We start from the raw sequence: 21,098 nt of genomic DNA, 5'->3' as shown, positions 1-21,098 counted from the left end.
GCAAAATTCTGCTCGTTATTTGAAACCATACTGAATGAATGTGCAATTCCGGCATCGTGGAAGAGTGCAATTTTATAGTGCCTATATTTAAAAAAAGGTATAAGATCAGAACCAAGAAACTACCACCCAATTGCCCTCCTCGATGTCGTAGGAAAGATCTTTTCTACTCAATTACATCATCTGACATACTGGATCAAAACAACCTACACATACAATCGGAGACAAACGGGATTTGTCAAAGGCGTGGGCTGTGGATTAAATCTCCTGTTGATCAATTTACTGAAAATGGAGGCCATCCGGCAAGGAACATAAATCTACCTTGCATTTGTTGATCTAGCACACGCTTTCGACAGTGTAGACAGAGAATTGCTATGGACAAAGTTAAAACAATGGAACTGTCCAACAAGCCTGATCATGGCTATTAAATCCTATACTCCAAAACTGAGAAGAATTCGCTTGGATCGGGAGGGAACAATGTCTACACCTATAAAGACCTATTGAGGCGTCAAACGGGGATTCCCATTAGATTCAATTGTGTTTAACCTGTTCATTTCTGATATTGGAGCAACTTTGGAAAGAGTGTCTGCCTTTCCTCCAAAAAACGAACGGAATTCATCTGGGCTGGTTTCTGTATGACTTCTTGGACGTAACCCTAATGGGGCTCCAACTAAAACTATCTGCGCTGGAGAAATATGTGGATCCTTATTTTGCAAAATGGAGGTCCCAAAAATCAACATCAGTGGAAACTTGGAAAAGAAACTGAAATTTGTAAACCAGACAGAAAATCTGGGCATGGTAATTAACAGTAACATCAATGACGCTCCATGAGTGCAGAGGATTAAGGCGAAATGTAAACAGTTTGCTGTGCAAGGTGCCATGATAACAAAACCTTTGGCAAATTCTCAATAAAACCAGTTGGCGAGTTTTATAAAGTAAAGGTTGTGCCAGCTTTGATTCATGGAGCAGTGTGTGCCATGGGATGCTCCTCTTCTGTATGGCCTTCACTTGAAAATGTCTTCTGGAGAAAAATCTTATGGCTACTGAAAGGAACTTCAAATGCGTGTATTAGATATGAGTTGGGTCTCGCATCAATAAACGCAAGAGTGATGTGGAACATGCTCGCACTCTACCGAAAAATGCTCAGAGCAGATCGACCGCCACAATTCAACGGTACGACATCCTTTTATCACAGGATGTTTTTTTGCAGGGTTTTTTACTGCAATCTTTTTTTTTTTTCCCAAAAAAATAAAATCACGGTAAAAAAACATCCCGCGAAAAAACATCCCGCGATGAAATGACATGGAACCAATTCAACATACTGCACAACTCAAAATGGAGCAAGAACGAAACAATCCTGTGCAAATGGATGGATTGCTGTGATATTTTAAAGCAGCTTAATACGGACAATAACACCCTACAAGAAAATCCCAACTCAGTAAAAAACAAAACTGTGGTACCAAGACTGGGTGGATAGCGTAGAACAGCGCTCACAACATAGCATAATGCAAAATGCTGCTGCAGAAACTAAAGCTACCCAGCTATCTAGAAATGTTTCCAAGTAAACGTCACAGAACAATATACATGACATTTCGGCACAATCTTTTTGGAACCAAATAGAGAAAATCAATGAGGATGAGTAACGTGAAAGCTGACGTGTAGATTCTGTAACAATGCTAAAGAAACTTTGAAGCACCGGACTTCATTCTGCACAGCTCGAAGAACATTACGAACAAATTATCTTGGCACACACATAACAAAAAAAACATTTATGTGCAGTGTTAAGACAGTTTTTCTGAAGTCCAACTAGGGGCTTAGTAAAAGCATTCAACTGAAGCAGTAAAAGACTCCACTCTTAGTATAAGGCTGTACCACCTAAGTACATGGTAGCGCAGACAGAGCAGTAAGGCTTATTTTAGGAGGGCGAGAGGGCTGTAGAATCAGTACACATGAAATTGTAATACAAATAGTCCAAAGAAACACTGAAACACCATGTGTGTAAAAATAAAGCATTTCTTTAAATACAAGTAGGCCCAGATAAATCTAGGGGGTAAGTAAGTACTAACACATTATATAAATGCACAACAGTATACTTGAAGTATACTTGAAGGCACACAGACCCAAGTATAGACTTTATTTGAAATACCTAACAGCAGTTCTAGTGAAGTCAAAACCTTTTCATACACATTATGTATAGGTCACACCTATTATTGGGGAGTAAAAACCAATGGTTACTTCCACAATTACATTCAGTAATGCAAGGGCAGTAGACCCTACTAGTTATATACGGACTCTTAGTACAAATCACTTAATCAGTAAACTGGATTATATTTTTGTGAATAGTGGAACACTTAGGTGCAGTAAAAACCTAGAACTACTTTAGTGATAACACAGGTATACTAGGCGAGTAAAACCTAAGGATGTAATATTCAATTACAGGTGGTTTTGAGATCATTGAAACACAGATGTAGATGAGCAGTAACCCAATGTTACACTTTACTGAATGACTTACACTTTACTGAATGACTCAGTTATTCCAGGTAGGCAACAACATAATGTAGACTTATTCTGGACAGGCTAGCAGCAAGTCGGGGGAAGCAAGACCCTGTTGGAGGACACTCATACAATGCCCCCTGCAGGAATAATCTGGTGAAACCAACACTTTACTTTTGGAAGGAGGCACAACCTAATCACAGGAGAGTAAAATACCTTCACTTCTACTTTCTATTAGACTGGCAAAACAGTTGCTAAGGAAGAAAAGATGTTAACCATACGTTTTAAGAATAGTGCATCACACATCCAAGGTAAGTAAGAACTTTTGTAACTGTTCACTCTTAGAATTACAGTTACCAACCAACTCTTTACAAGTAAGCAACTTTTAAACACCTTTTTTCTTTTATAGGCAAAAGTTCCAATCCCCTGTGCCTTTCTCTTATTCTTGTAGCATGAGTGTTCTCACTGGCAAAGGGGGTCACTAGGACTAGTGACCAACAGGCAGTGTCAGGTTCTTTAGTAGCAAAAGTCTGAGTTCCTTACGAAAACTGGGCAAACAGGTGAGTGTTTTACTTATAGGGTTAGAAGGGGATCCAGGGGCTTTGCAGAAGACACCCTAGCAGGATTCTAGCAGTGGGACTGGGTGCACTGGATGAGAGGCCTCCCCATCACAGAAAACAACCCACAGCTACTCAGAAACCCTAACAGGCTTAAGGTAAGTACATACCCAAGCCAACACAGTATCTCAGCATTGAAGATTTTGCCGCAGGAGGACTTCAGGATCTGCAGCCAAATATCCGGTTAATGGATTCCTTGTCGTAGTGACTGAAAACAAGACCTTGGAAGGAACTTTGCAGCAGCGATCAATGAAAAGGCTCTAGGCAAGATTTCCCTCACGGCTGAATGCGGTTTTGCGGATTTGGCGCCTTTTCAAGGAGCACAGAAGAAGACAGAAAATTGCGGTTGAATTCTCGTTGTTCCAAAGGTCGAGCACTCTGCTGAGGGGACTTTTCAGACTCGGTTCGTGTCTCTGGAGATCCACCAGGATGCCCACGAAGTTTCAGCGAGATTCGAAATTCGGAAGACTGTGCACCGCACCATGGCTTCAGGTCGCAGGGTATTACTACAACGCAAGGTCGCAGCAACGCTTGGGATGCTGTCCAGACAAGTGGTCGACTGTAAATTGGTCGAAAACCAAATGGTCAAATTTTTTATTTTATTTGTGTATTTTTTAGGTTTTTGTTTAGGGAAAAAAAGGGTTTAGAGAAAAAAGGGATTTGGGGCGGGGGCCCCCCCAAAAAAAGGGGTGAAAATAAAAAATTAAAAAATTCGACCATTTGGCTTTTGACCAGATTGGTTCGACCGTTTGTCCAGTCGACCACATTTTTCTCAACCAAATGTCTGGTAACCGCGTGGGATGGCTCAAAATGCAGGTCTTGAGTCTAGTAGGTCTCCCCAGGCTGTGGGTCGGGGTCGTCGTTTCTGGAGTCCCCAGGTCATTTGGTAGGAAGGGCTGATTGGAAGGAAGGGCGACAGCAGGCCCGGGTTACACAGCAGGCTCTCTGGTCGCTGGAAATCGACTTTTCTTCAGATTCCAGGTTCGCAGTATTTATCGGGAACTACAGCACAACATCTGCATTCTCCCCGCATTTTACAAGAAGGGGCGGTCTGGTTGTCCAATCGGGACAGCCAGCCCCCCACTGGGATTTGTCCCCATTTAGGCAAGGGGTAAGACAAAGGGCTGTGGAGTTTTGGACTCCTCCCTCGCTTCCTGCCCTTAGACAGACTGGAGCCTGTCTAATGCCTCGGCTCTTAATCCCACTTCCCCATTTTTCCAAAATAGTATTATCATTGCTAGATATGTTTTCCCTATCTGCTTTAGCTTTCTTATGCACAAATGTTGGACTGATTAGAAATAAATAAGCTGGACACCAATATGAAGTGATATACCAAATATAAAGGAAAGTCAAGGAGAGGAAATGGAGATGTGGCAAAGTGACAATGTGCTGCTTTTGGAAACCGAAAATCGGGATCCTAATCTGGCTTTCTCCTTTTGACCAAAGTGGTTTGATATTGTGCAAACCAATGCATCGCCCTATGTTTTTCCTAAATCAAATGTCTTCAGTGTACATTAACATTTAACATGTGTTTGATGGAGCTACAAGAGCCTGACTTTGTCATCTGGTACAGTTTAGCAGCATATGCGAACGCATGCACAGTCAGCCTAGTCATTGAGCTGGGTGCTGCCTCTCATTACTTACTACTTACGAAAATTTGAATTTTTTTTTGTTTTTGGCTAGGTCTGTGTTTTATAGGAACTCTGTAATCCAAGGATAGACCATCAAGAAATATCAAGAATAATTGAAGCAAAGTGAAGGGATAAGCCAATGATGTGGCCACCAGACTTAATGCTCATCGCAACTTATGTTTTGATTGTAGATTCTTGGCGGAAACCTTGTGATTGGCATGCCCATATACTACTTCCATGTAGCTCCACCCAATGGATGGCCATTGCTTGTCCAGCCCCACTGAACCCTAAACAAGGGTTATACAATGTTACTTTGTCACAGAACTCCCTGCTGTTACCTGAGTGAGAGGGTTGAGGGACCTGTGTACAGCGCTTCCCCTTGCTATGCAGGTACTTTTATATTGGTCAGTAGCTACATAGTGACTGGCTTGGTGGGTCCCCAGGAGCCACACACTAGCCTCCACCCTCAATAGCTTTTCCATTTAGTCACTGTACCTTTCCAAGATGATGGTGCTGGAGAGGTTCTTTTGTGTGCAAATCTTGCCCGTCTCACCTGAGCCTCCCAGCACCATTGTTGGATTCTTTGGGACATTTCACTGACTCCAGAGTTGAGTGAGACTTTTCTATTTTGCACACCTCCTGCATACACTTTGGTTTTGGGATCACTGGATCCTTCTTTCAAGGTTCTAGTGAAGCGGAGACCTCTCCCCTTAGTGTTTGATCCCATGCTTTCCTATGGCAGCATCCCCCACCTAATGTGGTGTGCTGCCAGGGACCCATAGGGTTCCTATTGCAGTGTTTTCTCTTCACAAGTGGGTTCCTAGACTCCCCATCACAGAGGTGATCATCTCCCTTTTGTAACCAGTGCATTTTGCTAACTACAGCACAGGTAATAGTCCATGCTGTGGGGACTCTTTGTACCCCCTTAACTTTGTTCCATATAGTGCGTTTGCTATTGTCCATGCATCCCCCGAACAGGCTGGTGGTAGTCATTACCTTTTTAATCTATTTTTTGAGTGCATCCACCTGGGCTGGTGCAGCCACGATAATCCACACTGGTTAACTTTAGTTACCCACTACAACTCTTGAAAAAATTCACTTATTTACACCTGGGTTTAGTGCCTTCAATTTTAGTAATATGTGTACCTATAATTTGTAATAGTTCACTTTCGGGGTGGCACACTGCTTTCAAAGCTAATAATCCTCACTGTTGTCTAACAATGGAACATAATAACTGGATGCCAAGTTCAACTCTAATATATAGGATGGGGCAAGAGCGAGGTACATCCAAAATAATATGCCAAAATTGACCTTCAATCGTATCTAGAAAAGATAGATCGCTGATGGTAATGGCTTCAAGTCCGTATACCAAAAACGGTGTTAACCATTGTCGGTATAATGTCAAAATCCCTTGTAGAGAGTATCCTGCATAGTTTTTTACACATTTATTCACCATCATGTTAATTTGTTTGGCTCGTCTAACTTTATTCTCAATTAAGCAACGATGGCCAACTTTACAATTAAAGGGAACTCCCAAATATTTGTACTCCTCGGTATATTCAACAATACCCCATGATAATTCCATTTTTACTTTATTAACTCTCTTACAAGAATCCAACATAACCAGTGTTTTTTCTAGGTTGGACAATCCGTGTTCTTCCGCAAAGCTGGCAAGTTCTTCCCGCATCGCTTTCATCCCTCTAAATGAATGGTTTATCATTACTAGATCATCCGCATATAACATGGCAGATAGCATGTTCTCAAATTTAGATGGGCAACTGGCTTTAGCAGCCAATCGTCTGATCAGATCTGCTAAATGGAGATTAAAAAGAAGGGCAGCCAAAAGACCTCCATGCTTTACACCTCTACTCACTCTAATAGACTGTTAAGTTGCCTTCATGATCGAGGCGAATTTGTACACGTTTTTTTGTGTAAATTAACCAGAATATCTACAATCCAACTAAGACATTTCAGCTTCATCAAAATTTCCCACATTTTGCCTCGATCAACACTATCAAATGCGGATTTAAAATCTACAAAGGTGACCTAAACGGAAGGCTTTTACTGGTTTTAGCTTTGGAGGTTATTGCATCCAAGACTCGAATATTATGGGTCGTACTTGTGCCTCGTCTAAATCCAGTTTGAAAGGGATGCAACAGGCGGTTGGTTTGAACCCAATCATTAATATGTTCCAGTACAATTGCGGTGAACACTTTGCCAGTAGAGTCTAGTATCGACAATAGCTGATAATTCTCTGGCAAGGCTCTTTCTCTTGCTTTGTAAACTGGAATTAAGATAGCTTTCTTCTAGGATGCAGGGATGCAACGCTCTCTGCATACATTGGTAAAGAACTTGAACAACACATTGCTCCATAAATGGAGATCCTGTTTCATCACTATGGTGGCAAGTCCATTAGGACCCGGAGTTCGAGATTTGTTCATTTTTATTATGATTTCTTATATGCATTTAGCTGAGAATCTGAGAGGCCATTCTTCGCAAATAGTAGTAAGGCAGGTCTCACTATTTTAATAACTTTGGCTGGAGCTGGTAATACACAATGTACCCTTGATATTGCACCAAACTACATCCTTATTGGTTCGATAAACTCAGTCACATGATTTAAAAATTCTCAATTCTGGAATTTTGGCAAATAATGCTAACAAACAAACTCTGTCAATAGGGTTTTTTGTTCTTTTATCAGCTTTTTCACTTATCCTCACAATCCGTGGGTCAACCACTAACACACAATTCTCTGCCAGCGGAGCATATTTATTCTCCGCACTAACTCACTCTTTTCCCAGTGTATCATTAGTGTGTGTCGTAACCGAGCTAATCAAAGAACCCTCCAGATCACTTTCAGAGACAGAACTTTCTTCGTCCAAAGACTCTTATTTTTTACTATTAGCTTTATTTTGTAAGAGCCAACTTGTTAACATACCGGATTTCATTTCTTTTCTCTTCCTTTTCCGATAAACCCGTTCTTAGGCACACCTCTCATTCCCTTTAAATTCTTTGCAAGATGTTGTAGTGGAATTGAGGGGATGACGGGACAATTTAATCTTTATTATTTTCAGCCAGTTTAGTATTACCCTGCGGCTGCTTGCTAGTACGGTCATATTTCCTGGGGTTATTGATAGCAGGCAACTCCTCAGAGCAGGTTTGTTTAGCTATGGGTTCCACTATCACCACTGAGTTATCCGACTTCTCCTTCTCAATTACATCCTGTGCATCTTCATCATATTCCACATTATGGTCCATCAACTTACTATTTTTCATGAGGACACTTAAATAATAGCTGTGTAATTGTGACTGGGAGTAAATGTTATAACCTAATTTAATCAAGATTTGAAAGGCAAAATGGAGTAGGCTAAGCGATGGGGTGGATATGTTAATCATAGGTGTATTGGTGTTAGTATCGAATTCGTTAATTTCCCTCGCAGACCCTTCATGGTTAAGGCTATTATTTTCCCCAACCTCTTCTCGGATGATAATAGGTTGTGTGTCGGGTACATTGGATGGGGGAAAGGGGGTACTTGATAGCCTTGTGGAGGCTTCTTGATCATTGTTTCCTCACCATACTACCATTATTAGCTTCGCCCCCCCTGGTGGCTCAAGATGTCGTCCTGTTCCGCAGCAACCCGATTGGATCTGCACAGGCCATAACACAAGGAGTTATCATCTATAGCACCAAATGAGGGAACAGACGCTAAACTCAGGTTACCTGTACCAGCCTTCGCATGTACTTGGGCAGTCATTTTCTGGAATCTGTCATTACCCTCCTTATCAGGTTTTAAAAAAGTCAGTTATTTGAATAGACGATCTGCCAGGTAATATGGTGGATTTCATGGGCCCTTTTCACCCCTCTCCACCTTTCCCCCACAAGCTGGCGATTCACTGCACGTCGATGCAGCTTGAATTTTGGTTGTTTTTCCGTAGGGTTTTGTTTTGCGGAGATTATGTTTATTCCTGCCTTGTGCTTTTCCCGGCATAGTAAAGCACCGAAGCACGGAGGGTAAAAGAGGAAGAAGTAACAATCCCAAGTGCTTCAGTGTATTTCACCACACAATGGCTTAGTTTACTACGATTACTGGCAGTCGCTGAAGGTAGAAAGGGTGCACGTCGCAAGATTAAATTGACTGGGGATACTCCGTGAATACGAGAGATACTGGACCCCCTATAATGCTTGGTTCTTACGATGATCAATGCGGTTGAAAGGTCCTAGGCCCGCAGTTACTGCAGAAAAGTAGGGCACATAATTCCCAGAATACACCTTTTAATTCACAGTATGAATACGATTCACAAGTCACTGGTCCCACATGTGACGAGTTTCAAATTATGGTGCTTTAGAGTCCGCTTACAGGGAGAAAGAATGTCACATGAAATAAACTCCCCACTGACAATTATTTGTGACCTCCAATATAGTGTTGCGGATGTAAACAACTGATGTGGACGCCGCTGACAGGGGGCTGCAAACAATACTCCTACAACACATTAAAGTCACTCGCAAGTATGCTTATGATTCAGTGAATGGGGACGCCGGGTCCGCTGAGCAATACCATTAAGTTTATGATGATAAATGCAGCCTTCCACTTGGGAAACACGGTATGGCAGGAAACAAAGGAAATATTTTTACCTTTTAAAGGTATAGAGGACCAAGGCAAACGAGCAGGCGTGCACATTTTGCACAGACTGCTCCTCCCCACTGTTGAATAAGATTTGTACAGCCCTGTACTTGTCTTTGATGTGGAATTCACGTACGACCCCACAAACAAAAGTTCCTCTTCCGTGGAGAAGCGCTTTTCGGGCAGAGGGGCTGAAAGGGCTACTCAGTGGACCGCAGCCTCAGCAGAAACTCAAACTCAGCAGGGACGCACATGCGTAGGAACTACACTAAACTTCACACAGGTGTGAAGAGAGGCTCCCGCTGTCTGAGGAATACAGCTCCCTGAAATAATTCCTCACATCGCTGAAGATCTAGGCAGTGTCTGGGCCTGGAATTGGCAGGCTGGGTCACCACTCGCCAGCAGGGAGAGAAGCATACGGCACGATCATGGCACCTGGTTTTCTCACCAAAGTGGAGAGCTCCAATACTGCGCATTACGCATGAGGACTAGAGGAGAAAGACGTTTCATTGGCTGAAGCAGTGCAGCACGTGCTGTCGAGCAGCGCCTGCAGCCAATCATATTCAAAGTATTTTATGCACAGCTCTCGATTGGCTGAGCATATACTGATGAAGGGAGGGCAGGCAAAAGCATGCGCGGTGATTGAGGGTTTTTGCGTGGCCTCAAAATCATAAGTGCGCGGGCATCGAGCCGAGCACCTTACAGGGAACATTGCCTACCAGTGCAAGGGCTGAAGCACCGCTCGGGTCTTGCACAGATCAGGTAGTCCAGCTGGGCTTCACCGGGCAAAACGCAGGAAGGGGATACTGGGTCTCTTGGGGTGTCATCCATGGATCTTCAGTCGGCTGCTCGTATACACTAGATACTTGGCTCCAAGGCTGATCTGAAGAAATGGCAGCCAAAGTCCTCTTCTTATCCTAAATCCTGGCTGGAAGCAAGTCCAAGTCCACCAATTGTAAGGATCTGCACCATTCAAACGACAAGCAGTGGTCCAATCGGGAACCACTGTGGGCTTTACTCATGCCACACTCAGACTCTCAGGCACCACGGATGTGGAATGCAACCAGAAGTTCCCACCTAACACTGGCCTGCGAAAGCAGCAGCTTTCCCCGGCAATTGCATGACCTTAGAGAATTTCCTGACCCGAGAAGGTAGGAAGGATGACAACCAACCATGTGGCCAAATAACAAGCACAAATCTTGTGGCACAACTATTTTAAGGTACTAGCCACACACAGTAAACCTGAATGTGCACACTAGAATAATGCAAAAATTGTAAAAAAGGTTATTGCTGCCACCAGCTTGTCTTTAAGGCACGTACACAAGTATCCCCACTGCACTGCATTGTAAGATGCTGTGTGCACTGTCTAAAATGTAAAAAGACGAAAGGGAAACCTAGTTTCCCAGTACTGATAGTCTGAAGGACTGATCAGTTTACCCTTGACACAATGAGTAAAAGGCCAGGGGACTGAAGCTGAAGGGCAGGTTAAAAAACAAAATGTTTGGGGGCCCATATAATATGGAAGGAAGGTTTGTTGAAAGAAATCTTTCCTAACGGTCCCTGTACTCAAAATGACACCCCTTCTTGTTTGAAGTCCTGTCCAAGATGGCCTGTCCTTTGCTAGCTGTCCTTCTCCTTTCCAGCTGGGGGAAGGCACACTTTTTTTTTCTTTTTTTAAAATTTAAAGTGGGGCTATGCCTCCAAGCCATATTCCCCCAGGAGACTTGGTTGTGGCTAGGTGCCCCAATTGGACATCCACCTCCAGGTTTGAATCTTCCAGAGTGTCCTTATCGGAGGGCTGCGTTCATACACTCCCCCTCCCCCCCTTTCCTAAATACAAGGAGACGAGTTGAACACAGGAATTAAGTCGACCACTGGACCAGAACTGATCGAAGAAGATGACTGAGGGAGGCAGGAGACCAGGATACTGCCCCAGTAAGAACCCCCCACTTTGTGCACCTCACTCCTTCAAATCAACAGGGAAGACCTCTGCGAGGTTCCTTCCTCCTCAAGACCGGACTGGTGGGACCAACCAGTGACCTGTCCTGCTCGAATTTTTTCACACGTTTTTCTTTGCTGGAGCTTGCATCCTTGTATTTGATGTGCACGACCCGAAGCCAGAAATTTGTCATTGCAAGGACTTTGGCTAAATATACTGCTGGAACTCACAGTGGGCATCCTCAAGGCTCTGGAAATCGGATGTGCTTCCTTCCACCAGGAGAAGAGCCTGCAGGGCGACTGAAGTTAAACAGCCGAGTTGCTCAGTGCCTCCTAACCCTGTAAAAGTTGCATCCGTGAAAGTCTCTTTATCGTGGAACCAAACCAAGTTGTCTCCCCTAGTGTATTGGGAATCTCGAACATGCGACCAGACAACCCTGCTTGGCGACTAAAACAGTGAGCCTTGATTCCCCCAGCGATTTTATTGTCACCTGGGAACCTTCCGAACTTGCTAGGGATTTGTGGGGCCTGCGGTTGCTTGGATCTCTTGAACCACCCCTCTCCCCATAGGGTTTGCATTGGGTGTTGTCCTGCTTACCATGGCGCTATCCGGGGCTGAGCCTAGGTGGTGGTGTCTGGGTCTGTGGGTCCTCCTGAAGAACCCCAGGGGTGGTAGCTGCTTCTCCTGTCACTGCAACTGGACTTAATCTCTGTTCTGCATTGCTGCAATTGTCCTTTGATAGTGTGCCTTCATGGCTACTCCTCTATATCCTCATGAACCTTTTGGGATACCTAAAACACTATCCGACTTGGTGGGTATGCTAGGGCTGGACGTCTAAAGCTTAGTTTATGGTGATCGGTGCCTTTATAATAAGGCCTATCTTTACTGCGTGATTAACATCTATTCCGCCTTGCTTTAAAGATTGCATTTCATGTGTGAACATATGATAAGGAATTTAAACTAGAGTGCAACCCAAAGGGAGTGATCTATTTTTGAGTTGTAATGTATTTTTACTTGCCTTATAATATCTAAAATGTGTTTTTAGTGTAATCCTATAATAAGATTATTTTCATAACTTACCTTTGTGGCCCTTTTCTACTAAGTGTTGAGTGTGCTTCACAAGTCCCCCCTCCCTCCTTAGTGCAGCCTTGCTGCTTAGTCATTACTACTTAGTTGAGTGGCTTTGCTCATTTGGGGTTGTGAGAAACCTTGCTATCTTTAGGTTTGCTTTAAGACCTACCCCAGGTAGTGACTTTGAAAAGCCCTCCTAACGGAGGGGAATATGTTTGTAATGTTTGCGGTTTGGTTTGGGGACGGTTGTGATATGCTGCTTTGTGGGCAGGTGGATTACATTTATAGTGCAAGACACTTAGTTATGTCTGTACAAGCATACATTATTGTGCTCTAATACCTACAGAAAATAATTTTACAATACAATTGCGGAAATAGTTTTCTGACACTGAATTGGGCTGCAAAGAAAAGGGGAACATGGTACCACAGTTCGGAATCAAACGTTTTCAATACTGTAGTAAAAGTACATTAGTTTCTAGCTTAATTATGTTGAAATAAAAGGGGATGTGAGAAAGTGGTCTTGGGAAGTATAAAAGGGTGTTGTTTGGCAAGAGTGATTGGTTAACGAAACAGGTACACCCTCTCTCCATTCCATTCCCCTGTTATAGCAGAATGTGAAGATATTTTTTGAATATCACATTTTTTAAATTAAATGAATAATCTATGCATCTCCAGTACTTTCCTTGATGTGGGAATTTCTTTTTGTACAATACAAATATTGAAGATATCACATGGAGGAGTTTGAAATGTGTGCCTTTTTTGATGCAAATAATACTTTTTAAGCCCATGCTGAGCTTTATGCAAGTCTATGCAAACAAGGACGAGCCTACTCGTCTTTGGCACTGTTAATATCCTTTTTCCCACCTCACCGGTATTTATTTTTACTGAGATGTTAAGGATAGATCGATGCCCTCTCTTGTGCAAACTGTGCGCACTACCTGCATGAGCCGTGTCCACCACCTCGTAGTGATCAAGTGTATATATCAACCTCTGTGACCCTCACTGACTCATGATTTCTTGTCTCACAGGTGGTGCGGGCCCTGCAAAATTCTGGCCCCCCGGCTGGAGAGGTTAGTGGCCCAGCTGAATGGGAAAGTGCGGATGGCCAAGGTGGATATTGACGATCACACTGACCTTGCCCTGCAGTATGAGGTAGGTGTGTGCTTCGGCGTTTGCAGGTCAGGGTGCTTAGTAGTATCTGACGATTTTAGGGTTGCATGTCTGACTGATGGGGCTTAGAGAAGATGGCACACCAGGACAGCAGGCTCTGGTATCCCATGTTGAAATTATTAACTACTGTTATCCAACAATAACATCTCATTCTCAGACTTCTATCCCAACCGACGCCCGTGTTCCTCCACACAAGGACCCACCACTGGCCCTTTTATTTCTAAAACTCATCATCTTTCTCACTCTATTCTGATCTTGAAGTATAGCAATGGTCCATTAACCCCAGCACCCTCTAAGGTGTGCTGCACGTCTGTGGAGGGGCCCTGGTAATTTACACTTCTACGATCCAGGTGAGGCCTTGGGTAGGAATAGAATAAAGATGTGCTCTGTTGCCTCCTCTCGGGGGGGGGGGGGGGCATTCCCCATTTACCATGTTCTTGTCCAGTGTGGCTACTGCCACACTGTGGTCTGGAAACTACGCAACTGACTCGGCAGGTTTACCTGATTCATAGTTTGCAGAATGGGGACGGCTCTAGTGGCCATCCCACTAGAATCCAGTGCAGTTTCACCATCCATTGTTTGCTATGTATGTGTCTGAGTGAGCAAATGACTGCAAACGAGCCGTTTCCCTTGCCTCCCATATTGACAGGTCATCCGGAAGACCAGTGCTGCTAGAACAAAATGGTGCACACAAGTGTGACAATTGTGGTAATTTCCTGCCTAAGCTTCTGTGCCTCTGTGTCTGTGGCATTTTCTTGAATTACACACCCTACCTCAAAGCCTGGGAACAGACCCACCAAATTTAAGAGGCAGCACGCATGTGATGGGTGACTGCCAAATGTTTGAAAGGATGCATCCATATCATTAAGTCAGAATTACTATTTTTGGGGATTCTAGTGCCTCTTTTTGGAGCCCCTGAAAGTTTAGCTTTTTACCCTTGTGTTTTAGGAACACTGATTTTCTTTTTTTTGGTGGCCAGAAGAACTTCTCCTCAAGCCCTCTGCCATTACAATCATTTATACCTTACCTAAAGTGTATTGTATTGGGTCACCCCAATGCACCTATTCCAAGGGGTGACTGCCAGTCCTCCCTTGTTTGCCCTTGGCTGATTCTACCACCCTACATAGGTTTTAGGGACTAGGTGGGTGGCAAATAGACTTTAGTTTTGACTTCACTAATGGTGCAAGCCATTTTTACTGAATTGGTAGCCATTGTGCCTTTTTAGTGGCTATTGCTGCACCAGTGCTTTAAAAAAATATATATGTAAATCCTTGCCCATTTTGTGTTTTATGGCTTTCCTTGGTTCACGTGATGGATGTGGCCTCAAGATGGCTGTCCTGACCTAATGTGACCTTTGTGAGCTCACATGGCATTCCCCATATTTGTCCTAACTCTTTTAGGCAGGTATAGGCCCCTGGGCTCTCCCTCCTGTGGGGATGGTGTTGGCTAAGTGACATGGTGTTGGCTAAGTAGAAGCTCCAGAACCAGAATGGTTGGTCATCTGATCCACTACCACAAGCCTCATTAGTGACTGACTGCATTTCCGGTGTCCAGCTCATTTGCACTGCACAATGTGTTTTTAGGCTCTGCCTCTATTCCTGTCTCTTGCTGCTTTGTTCCAGGAGCTTGGAGGTAGCAGGTCTGCCGACCTGCTGAAGGAGCGTTACCGTGCTTCTCAACATTTTTGCTATTTCATTCTTTTTGCATCATGGTTAATAAATAACTTTTCACAAACTAACAATAATACAAACACATCATAAATACAATACAAAGATACTGATAAAACAATCCATTTTACACCATTTTTAAAACCAGAGTCAATATAATTTTAAACTGCAATGCACAAAGATATTTCATTAGTTTAAGGTCCTGTTCCATAAGTAATATTCAGAGAACAGCATGTCATAGTCAATACATCTTGCAAACAATTTGTTTTCTCAGAGGTGTTGGATTTGTGCATGACACCACCAGGTGTTTTAATGTCTCCACCTCTGCCTGGCAAAACCTACACATTCTTTCACGTCTCGGAACACCAAATCTTGCGCCAGACACTTCTTTTGGTAACAAAAGATTTAGTTTAAATCTTTAAAAGTTCTCTCTAAAAGCACAGGAAGTACAAAGGCAGTATATTAAAAGGTCTGTTAACAAAAATTGGACAATAAGACAGATGTTATTCTGAGAACCTGGCCCTGGTCAAAATCCAATCTAGTTCATATAATTTACGTTTCACCTTTCCAGATGAAACGACCAACTGCATGGAGGTGCACCCCAAACCGTATAAAATAAGCTTGCTCTTTTTCACCCAGCTAAATAACACTTTACAATTGTCAGATTCAAGGTCTACCATAAACATTTCCAGTAATGAACAAGATGGAGGCAACAGAAGTTTTCAATAGAACTCTAATAATTGCCACTGAATCCGGATTTCTTTAAAAATCAGACCCATTTAGAGTCTGATTCGACTAATCTGGGAGTGCCAAGGTTTTTCGCCACACAGTTGCCTCAATCTTAGTCCAGTTCACATGCAAAGGTTTGAGCTCCATAGGTCATCTTTGGGAGAACATTTTGCTGGTAGCACTGCAAGTGGGAGAATCGAAAATCTCCCAAATTGTTGATCTAAAAGCTGTAATGGGGCAGATGCTTCCTTATTGTGCGATTACCTATTTTCCATTAAATCCTGTTTGTTTGGAACATCTTGGACTATTACGCCGAGGTATTTAAACAAAGCCATGAGCTCCACTTTTACATTATCGACCTTAAAACTGAATGCACTGCTGTTTATCCAGAATGTTTTCCTGTTTGTTCACCATGATTTTTATTTTTTTGCACGTTTTATAAACTAAGTCAAACTCTGTTAAATACTGATGCACTGCATCCAACGCTCCCTGTAGTCCTAATGTGGTAAAGCCTCAAATGATATAATCAGTGTATGCTATGTACTGCAGAGGGAATAGGCTCAGGGATTTATATGGATTTTGATGAAGGCTGTTCCAATATCATGTATATAAAAATTAAATAAAAAATGGGCTGAAACGCATCCTTTTTGCAACCCACGGCTTGCCCTAATCCAACTACTGATATTTCCTTGCTGGTCCATCCTTACCTGCTGGTCCATCCTTACCTGGGCACAAGTGTTCTTTGCAGTGCAATTCAAATGTCAAGAAGGTTCCTAGGGTAATTCCTTTCCAGCATCTTTTCCCACAATATCTCTCTACGGACGCAGTCAAAAGCCTGGGCGATGTATATGGCCCGCCCCCTGTAACCTTACTTGATTTGATAAAAGTTGCAACAAGAGATAGTTTTGAGCTGTTCCCACCCCCTTCCTGAATCCCGCTTAGCGCACATCCAGCATATTTTCCTACCTAGCCCATATTTCAAATTCTCTTAATAGCAAGGTGGAAAATAGTTTCTTACTTGTGCCCAGGGAAATTGGGTGATGGATATCGCCCTTTTTGAAAATTAGTATTATATTGGCTCCAGGCCAAGAGAAAGTAATTCCCCTATGCCTAATTACTTTAACAAACAAATCAAACGGTACCGGAGACCACTATGCAAGGTCTGTTTTAAACGTGAAATTTAAAAGACCATCAGGTCCTGTGGCTTTTGACGATTTGCATTTTAAAATTCTTCCTCCGTAAGCTTCAAACACCATAGGTCACTATTATCAAAAGGAGGCACAACAACCACCCGTTCGCCATCATAAAAGTGCGTAAAGTGATTTTCCTAGAGTCCACACATGTGGGGCAGAACCGAATTAACTCCACCTAGACTCTACCTCAATTGAATTTGACTGTAGTGCAACTTGGGTTCTGTAGAGATGGATTTCTAAACTCTGACCTGGTGGGCAGAAGTTTAGGAGGCCACCCTTGTTTAGTGGAACAGGGGAACCTTCTGGACAAACCAGACCAATCTACGGTAGCTTGGCAGGTGGTCAAGACTAAGGTTTAGGAGGGGCAAGACTGATCGGAAGCACACAATGAGCACACACAGTAAAACTCCAACAATTACACTTAGGCAGATATATATCAAAAACACATTAAAAAACACTTTTATTATAGGCCTTTATAACAAAACACAATTAAACCTCAGTAATAAGTTGCCACACATGCTTTTTCACTATGTAACATATGTACAAAAAACATTTAGCCTAATGCTGATGAAAGGGGAGAAAATAACCCCAACCTGCAACAGACAAGGGTAAGTTCAACACAAATCTCGCATTAGGCAGTTCTTCGAAGTCAATCCCTATCTTGTGCAGTCCAGCCCTAAGGCGTGAGGAGCCTTATGCACAAAGTACAGCAATGCGTTAACAAGGCGTGGTCATGCGTAAAGCGGAAAGTGGTTTCTCTTCAGGGAGCTGTAGCTGGTCAGGAAGGGGGTTGATGCGATTAAGAATAAAGCCCTACTCCTTGAGGAGGATCTACCCTTGCAGATAGAGCTACTTTCGGAGTTCAGGAATAGCTGGGGAGCACAGGCTAGCCCAGCCAAGCAAGGTGAGTATCTTTTTAAGGGATTCTCGTGCGTGAAAACAGATGGATGTACCAGAGGGCCACCGGTAAGTGATGACCGTTCTCACTGACCCTCGACGCAGTCCGGACCAAACCTTGCTAGTCTAGTTCACTTCGCTAGTAGGGTTCACCCCTGCAGTTACAGGACGCTTCAGTGGCTGCGGGACGGGACGATCGTCTGTGGCGGGACAGTAGCCTTTTCTCAGCTCTCGAAGAAAGGAGGATCGTTCCGGTGCAGCACGTCTCGGTAACATGGTGGGGCAGGTCTGCAGGCACTTAGAGCGACAGATGGACCACAAATACTCGCAGCGTGGTGCACTCTCATTAATTGCGACACAGAGGAGCTAGGACAACGGGTTTTGGCGGGAGAGGACTGTGATGCTGGAAATGCATCGGAGGGACATGGCCTCCGAATCCTTGTCCTTTATTGCCTTATCAGGTGTGTTCGGTCTTGTTTTTTCCACGCAGGAGTTCACGTGGGACTCCTGGTGGTGCAGCTCTTCCTGTATTTGGTTTGGTGAACAGACCCTTGGGATAACCTTATGGCACACATGGGTGGGTGTATGACCCTGTACTCCTAGTGTATGTTTTTGGGAACCTGTGTGTGGCCCACAGAGCAGGGTATGGGCCCTGTCATTGGAATCAGTGGCTTCTGGATAGGAAACAAGATGGCCCTTGTGGCCTCTTGCTTTCTATCGCCTGTTACCTTACTTTTCCCAAAGTCCCGAGAAGCCCTGACTCTGTCCCTTCCCCCTGACTGGCTGTTTGGTGGAAGTTCCATATATGGTGTTGTGGGGGAAGTCCAGGCCAGACTGGCTGGAACCTTCCCAATGACTGTGTTGTGGGTACGCCCTTGGGGTGGTACCTGGGTTAATGGAGTGTGTGATGAATGCGCATTCTGTGTTTTGGGTGTCTGGATGGAGAAGAATGGCCTGAATGCACTGTGCGCCTGATTGGCTGCCTGAATGCCCTTCTGAGTGATTGGTTGCCTGAGTGTGACCCAGCAGAGTGAATGGGAGATCAACAGTATATCTGGGGGCCTCTTACTGCTAGAAATCTTTAAGAAGCTGAAGTTGAAACTGATGCTTAACTTTGAAGCCCACTGGAAGAAGAACTGCTGTTGCTGTCCTTCGCTAATCTGAAAGCTGTCGTGCCTTCAAGGAACTGATACTGATATCAAGAGAGGACCTGGCTAGGAGACCTCTTCCCGAGCTACGAGGGACCATCGTGCACCAGCTGATCTTTGCCAAAGCTCCCTGGTAGACGGACCTACGAAAGGCTGCCGACCAGAGAATGGGACCGCGGAGGAGAACGAAGTGAAGCCTCATACAGCCTTCCACCGTCAACGACCGCAGTCGCCGACCGGAGCCGCAGTGCTCCCTTTGCCTAAGAACATTTGATCATCCAAGGAGTCCCTTGTTCACCCTCGTCGATCCTGCTAGAGAAAGTCAAGGCTGCCGATGACCGAGGAGATTCCGCCAGTGGGTTTCCCACCACCCGAAGACCTCTGACGCCGAGGAAGCTACTGAAGCCAGCCGTGGTCCCATCCCATTCGCCAGACGCCGACGACTCAACGCCCTTGCTGGGCTAAAGTTCTTCCTTGACACTCTTTGGCAACAAACACTCGTCGAGGTGTACCGCACGCCTCGTCTTCACAGGACGTTCACAAGCTTTTGGCAACGAGCACCGCAAAGATCGAAGCGGCTCCCTCGACGATCACTGTTTACCTTTTTCTTCATCTCGGAAGTTCGACGACCCGTGGCTCCTGCCTGAAAGGGAGCGCACTCAAGAAGGACCCGTCGATTCCCTGACGAAGAACTCTCCAACACCAGGTACATTTGGGTTGCAGAACTATAGAAGAAGATAAGACTTTAATCGACAATATATGGACTGCGCTTGTAGTGCATCTTTATGTACAGGTTGCCCAGGTAGGGGGTTCCTCATACAGAACTGTCTAGGTATCGGGGCCAGTATTCTGTCAATTGTCTAACCAACTTGTCTTCCTCCTAAGTCTATGGTAGATACGTTTTGCTGGTTGATTCGTATGCTATGTGAACTGAGTACAGTTGATGCATTTTAGTGGAATCGGCGTAATTGTGGTACCCCCTAGAACTGTATATATTTACCATTCTAGAATTTTCGGAGCACAATGTATTATCATGATTGTGTATATAACCTTGAACCTTATTTACATAAAGAGCTGTGTTTTAACTAATGCAGTGTGTGGACATTCCTTTGTGGGTGCTTGGGGACTACACTGTACTTAAGAAGCAGCCTACATCACCTCCTGAGAAGCTAGGCCTTGATTGCTCGTCCATTGCTACCAACAATAGAGAATCTTGGCTGGGGTCCTCTGTGCCTCTCCTTTAACCCCCTCCTGTCTTCTACAAGGACCCAGGACCACAAGGAAACTATGCCAAAAGTATTACGTCGCAACTCAGGATGGCGGCGCTCCTGTGCGATACCCCAGGTTAGAGCTTGTCAGTTCACTGGATGGCCCAGCAACACTTCTGAAGAGGCTCTTTGCGAGGACATGCGGGAGGTGCAGAGAGTAGTTGGCCCCACTTCTCCAATGGGTTGAAGCGCCCTTGCAGGCCTTCTTGGTACAATGCAAAAGCAGGGGTCCGACATGACAACAGTGGGGTCAGGGTGCCAAACCTTCCAGCGGTTCCACTAGTCTGCTCTTTCGTTCAGTATACTTGGCTCCTGCTGTAGTTCGCTGTGAACTTCAGGTGATCGACCTGGGATGGATGCAGAGCCCCTTCTCTTATCCAAGATTCGTTTTGCACCCAAATCTCAGATAACCAATGGAAGATCTGCTCTCTTGCATGCATGCATGCCAGGCGTAGGCCAATCGTGGCCCACAGTGGTTCCAGCCATTCACGCCTACCAGACATACTGGCACCAGTAGTGTGTATTGGTACCATACCCGACAGTGTTGGGACTAGCACACGTGACATGCAGGAACCTGCAAAAGATGCCGTTTTCGTGGTAGGCTGCATGTCTCATGACCTGGGGGAACCAAAGGGATAAAATGACGAAAGGACGGC

At 44.3% G+C, this 21,098-nt stretch overlaps 1 protein-coding gene and 1 long non-coding RNA gene across 6 annotated transcripts in view; one reads left to right on the top strand and one right to left on the bottom strand.

Annotated features, from left to right (window-relative positions):
• Positions 1 to 21,098, bottom strand: part of LOC138582762 (uncharacterized) — a 448,281-nt gene that overhangs the window by 224,138 nt on the left and 203,045 nt on the right. The window lies entirely within an intron of this gene.
• Positions 1 to 21,098, top strand: part of TXN2 (thioredoxin 2) — a 238,807-nt gene that overhangs the window by 126,626 nt on the left and 91,083 nt on the right. For all 5 annotated transcript variants that reach the window (XM_069654376.1, XM_069654380.1, XM_069654378.1 and 2 more), the window contains one exon: positions 13,399 to 13,522. In XM_069654376.1, the coding sequence (XP_069510477.1) occupies positions 13,399 to 13,522 (124 nt within the window). The remainder of the gene's footprint in view (positions 1 to 13,398; positions 13,523 to 21,098) is intronic.

This window comes from Ambystoma mexicanum, chromosome 3q, assembly GCF_040938575.1.
Source record: "Ambystoma mexicanum isolate Mex_15411 chromosome 3q, UKY_AmexF1_1, whole genome shotgun sequence".
Lineage (NCBI taxonomy): Eukaryota > Metazoa > Chordata > Amphibia > Caudata > Ambystomatidae > Ambystoma > Ambystoma mexicanum.
The sequence above is the reverse complement of the archived record's forward strand: the minus strand, read 5'-3'. Positions and strand labels throughout refer to the sequence as shown.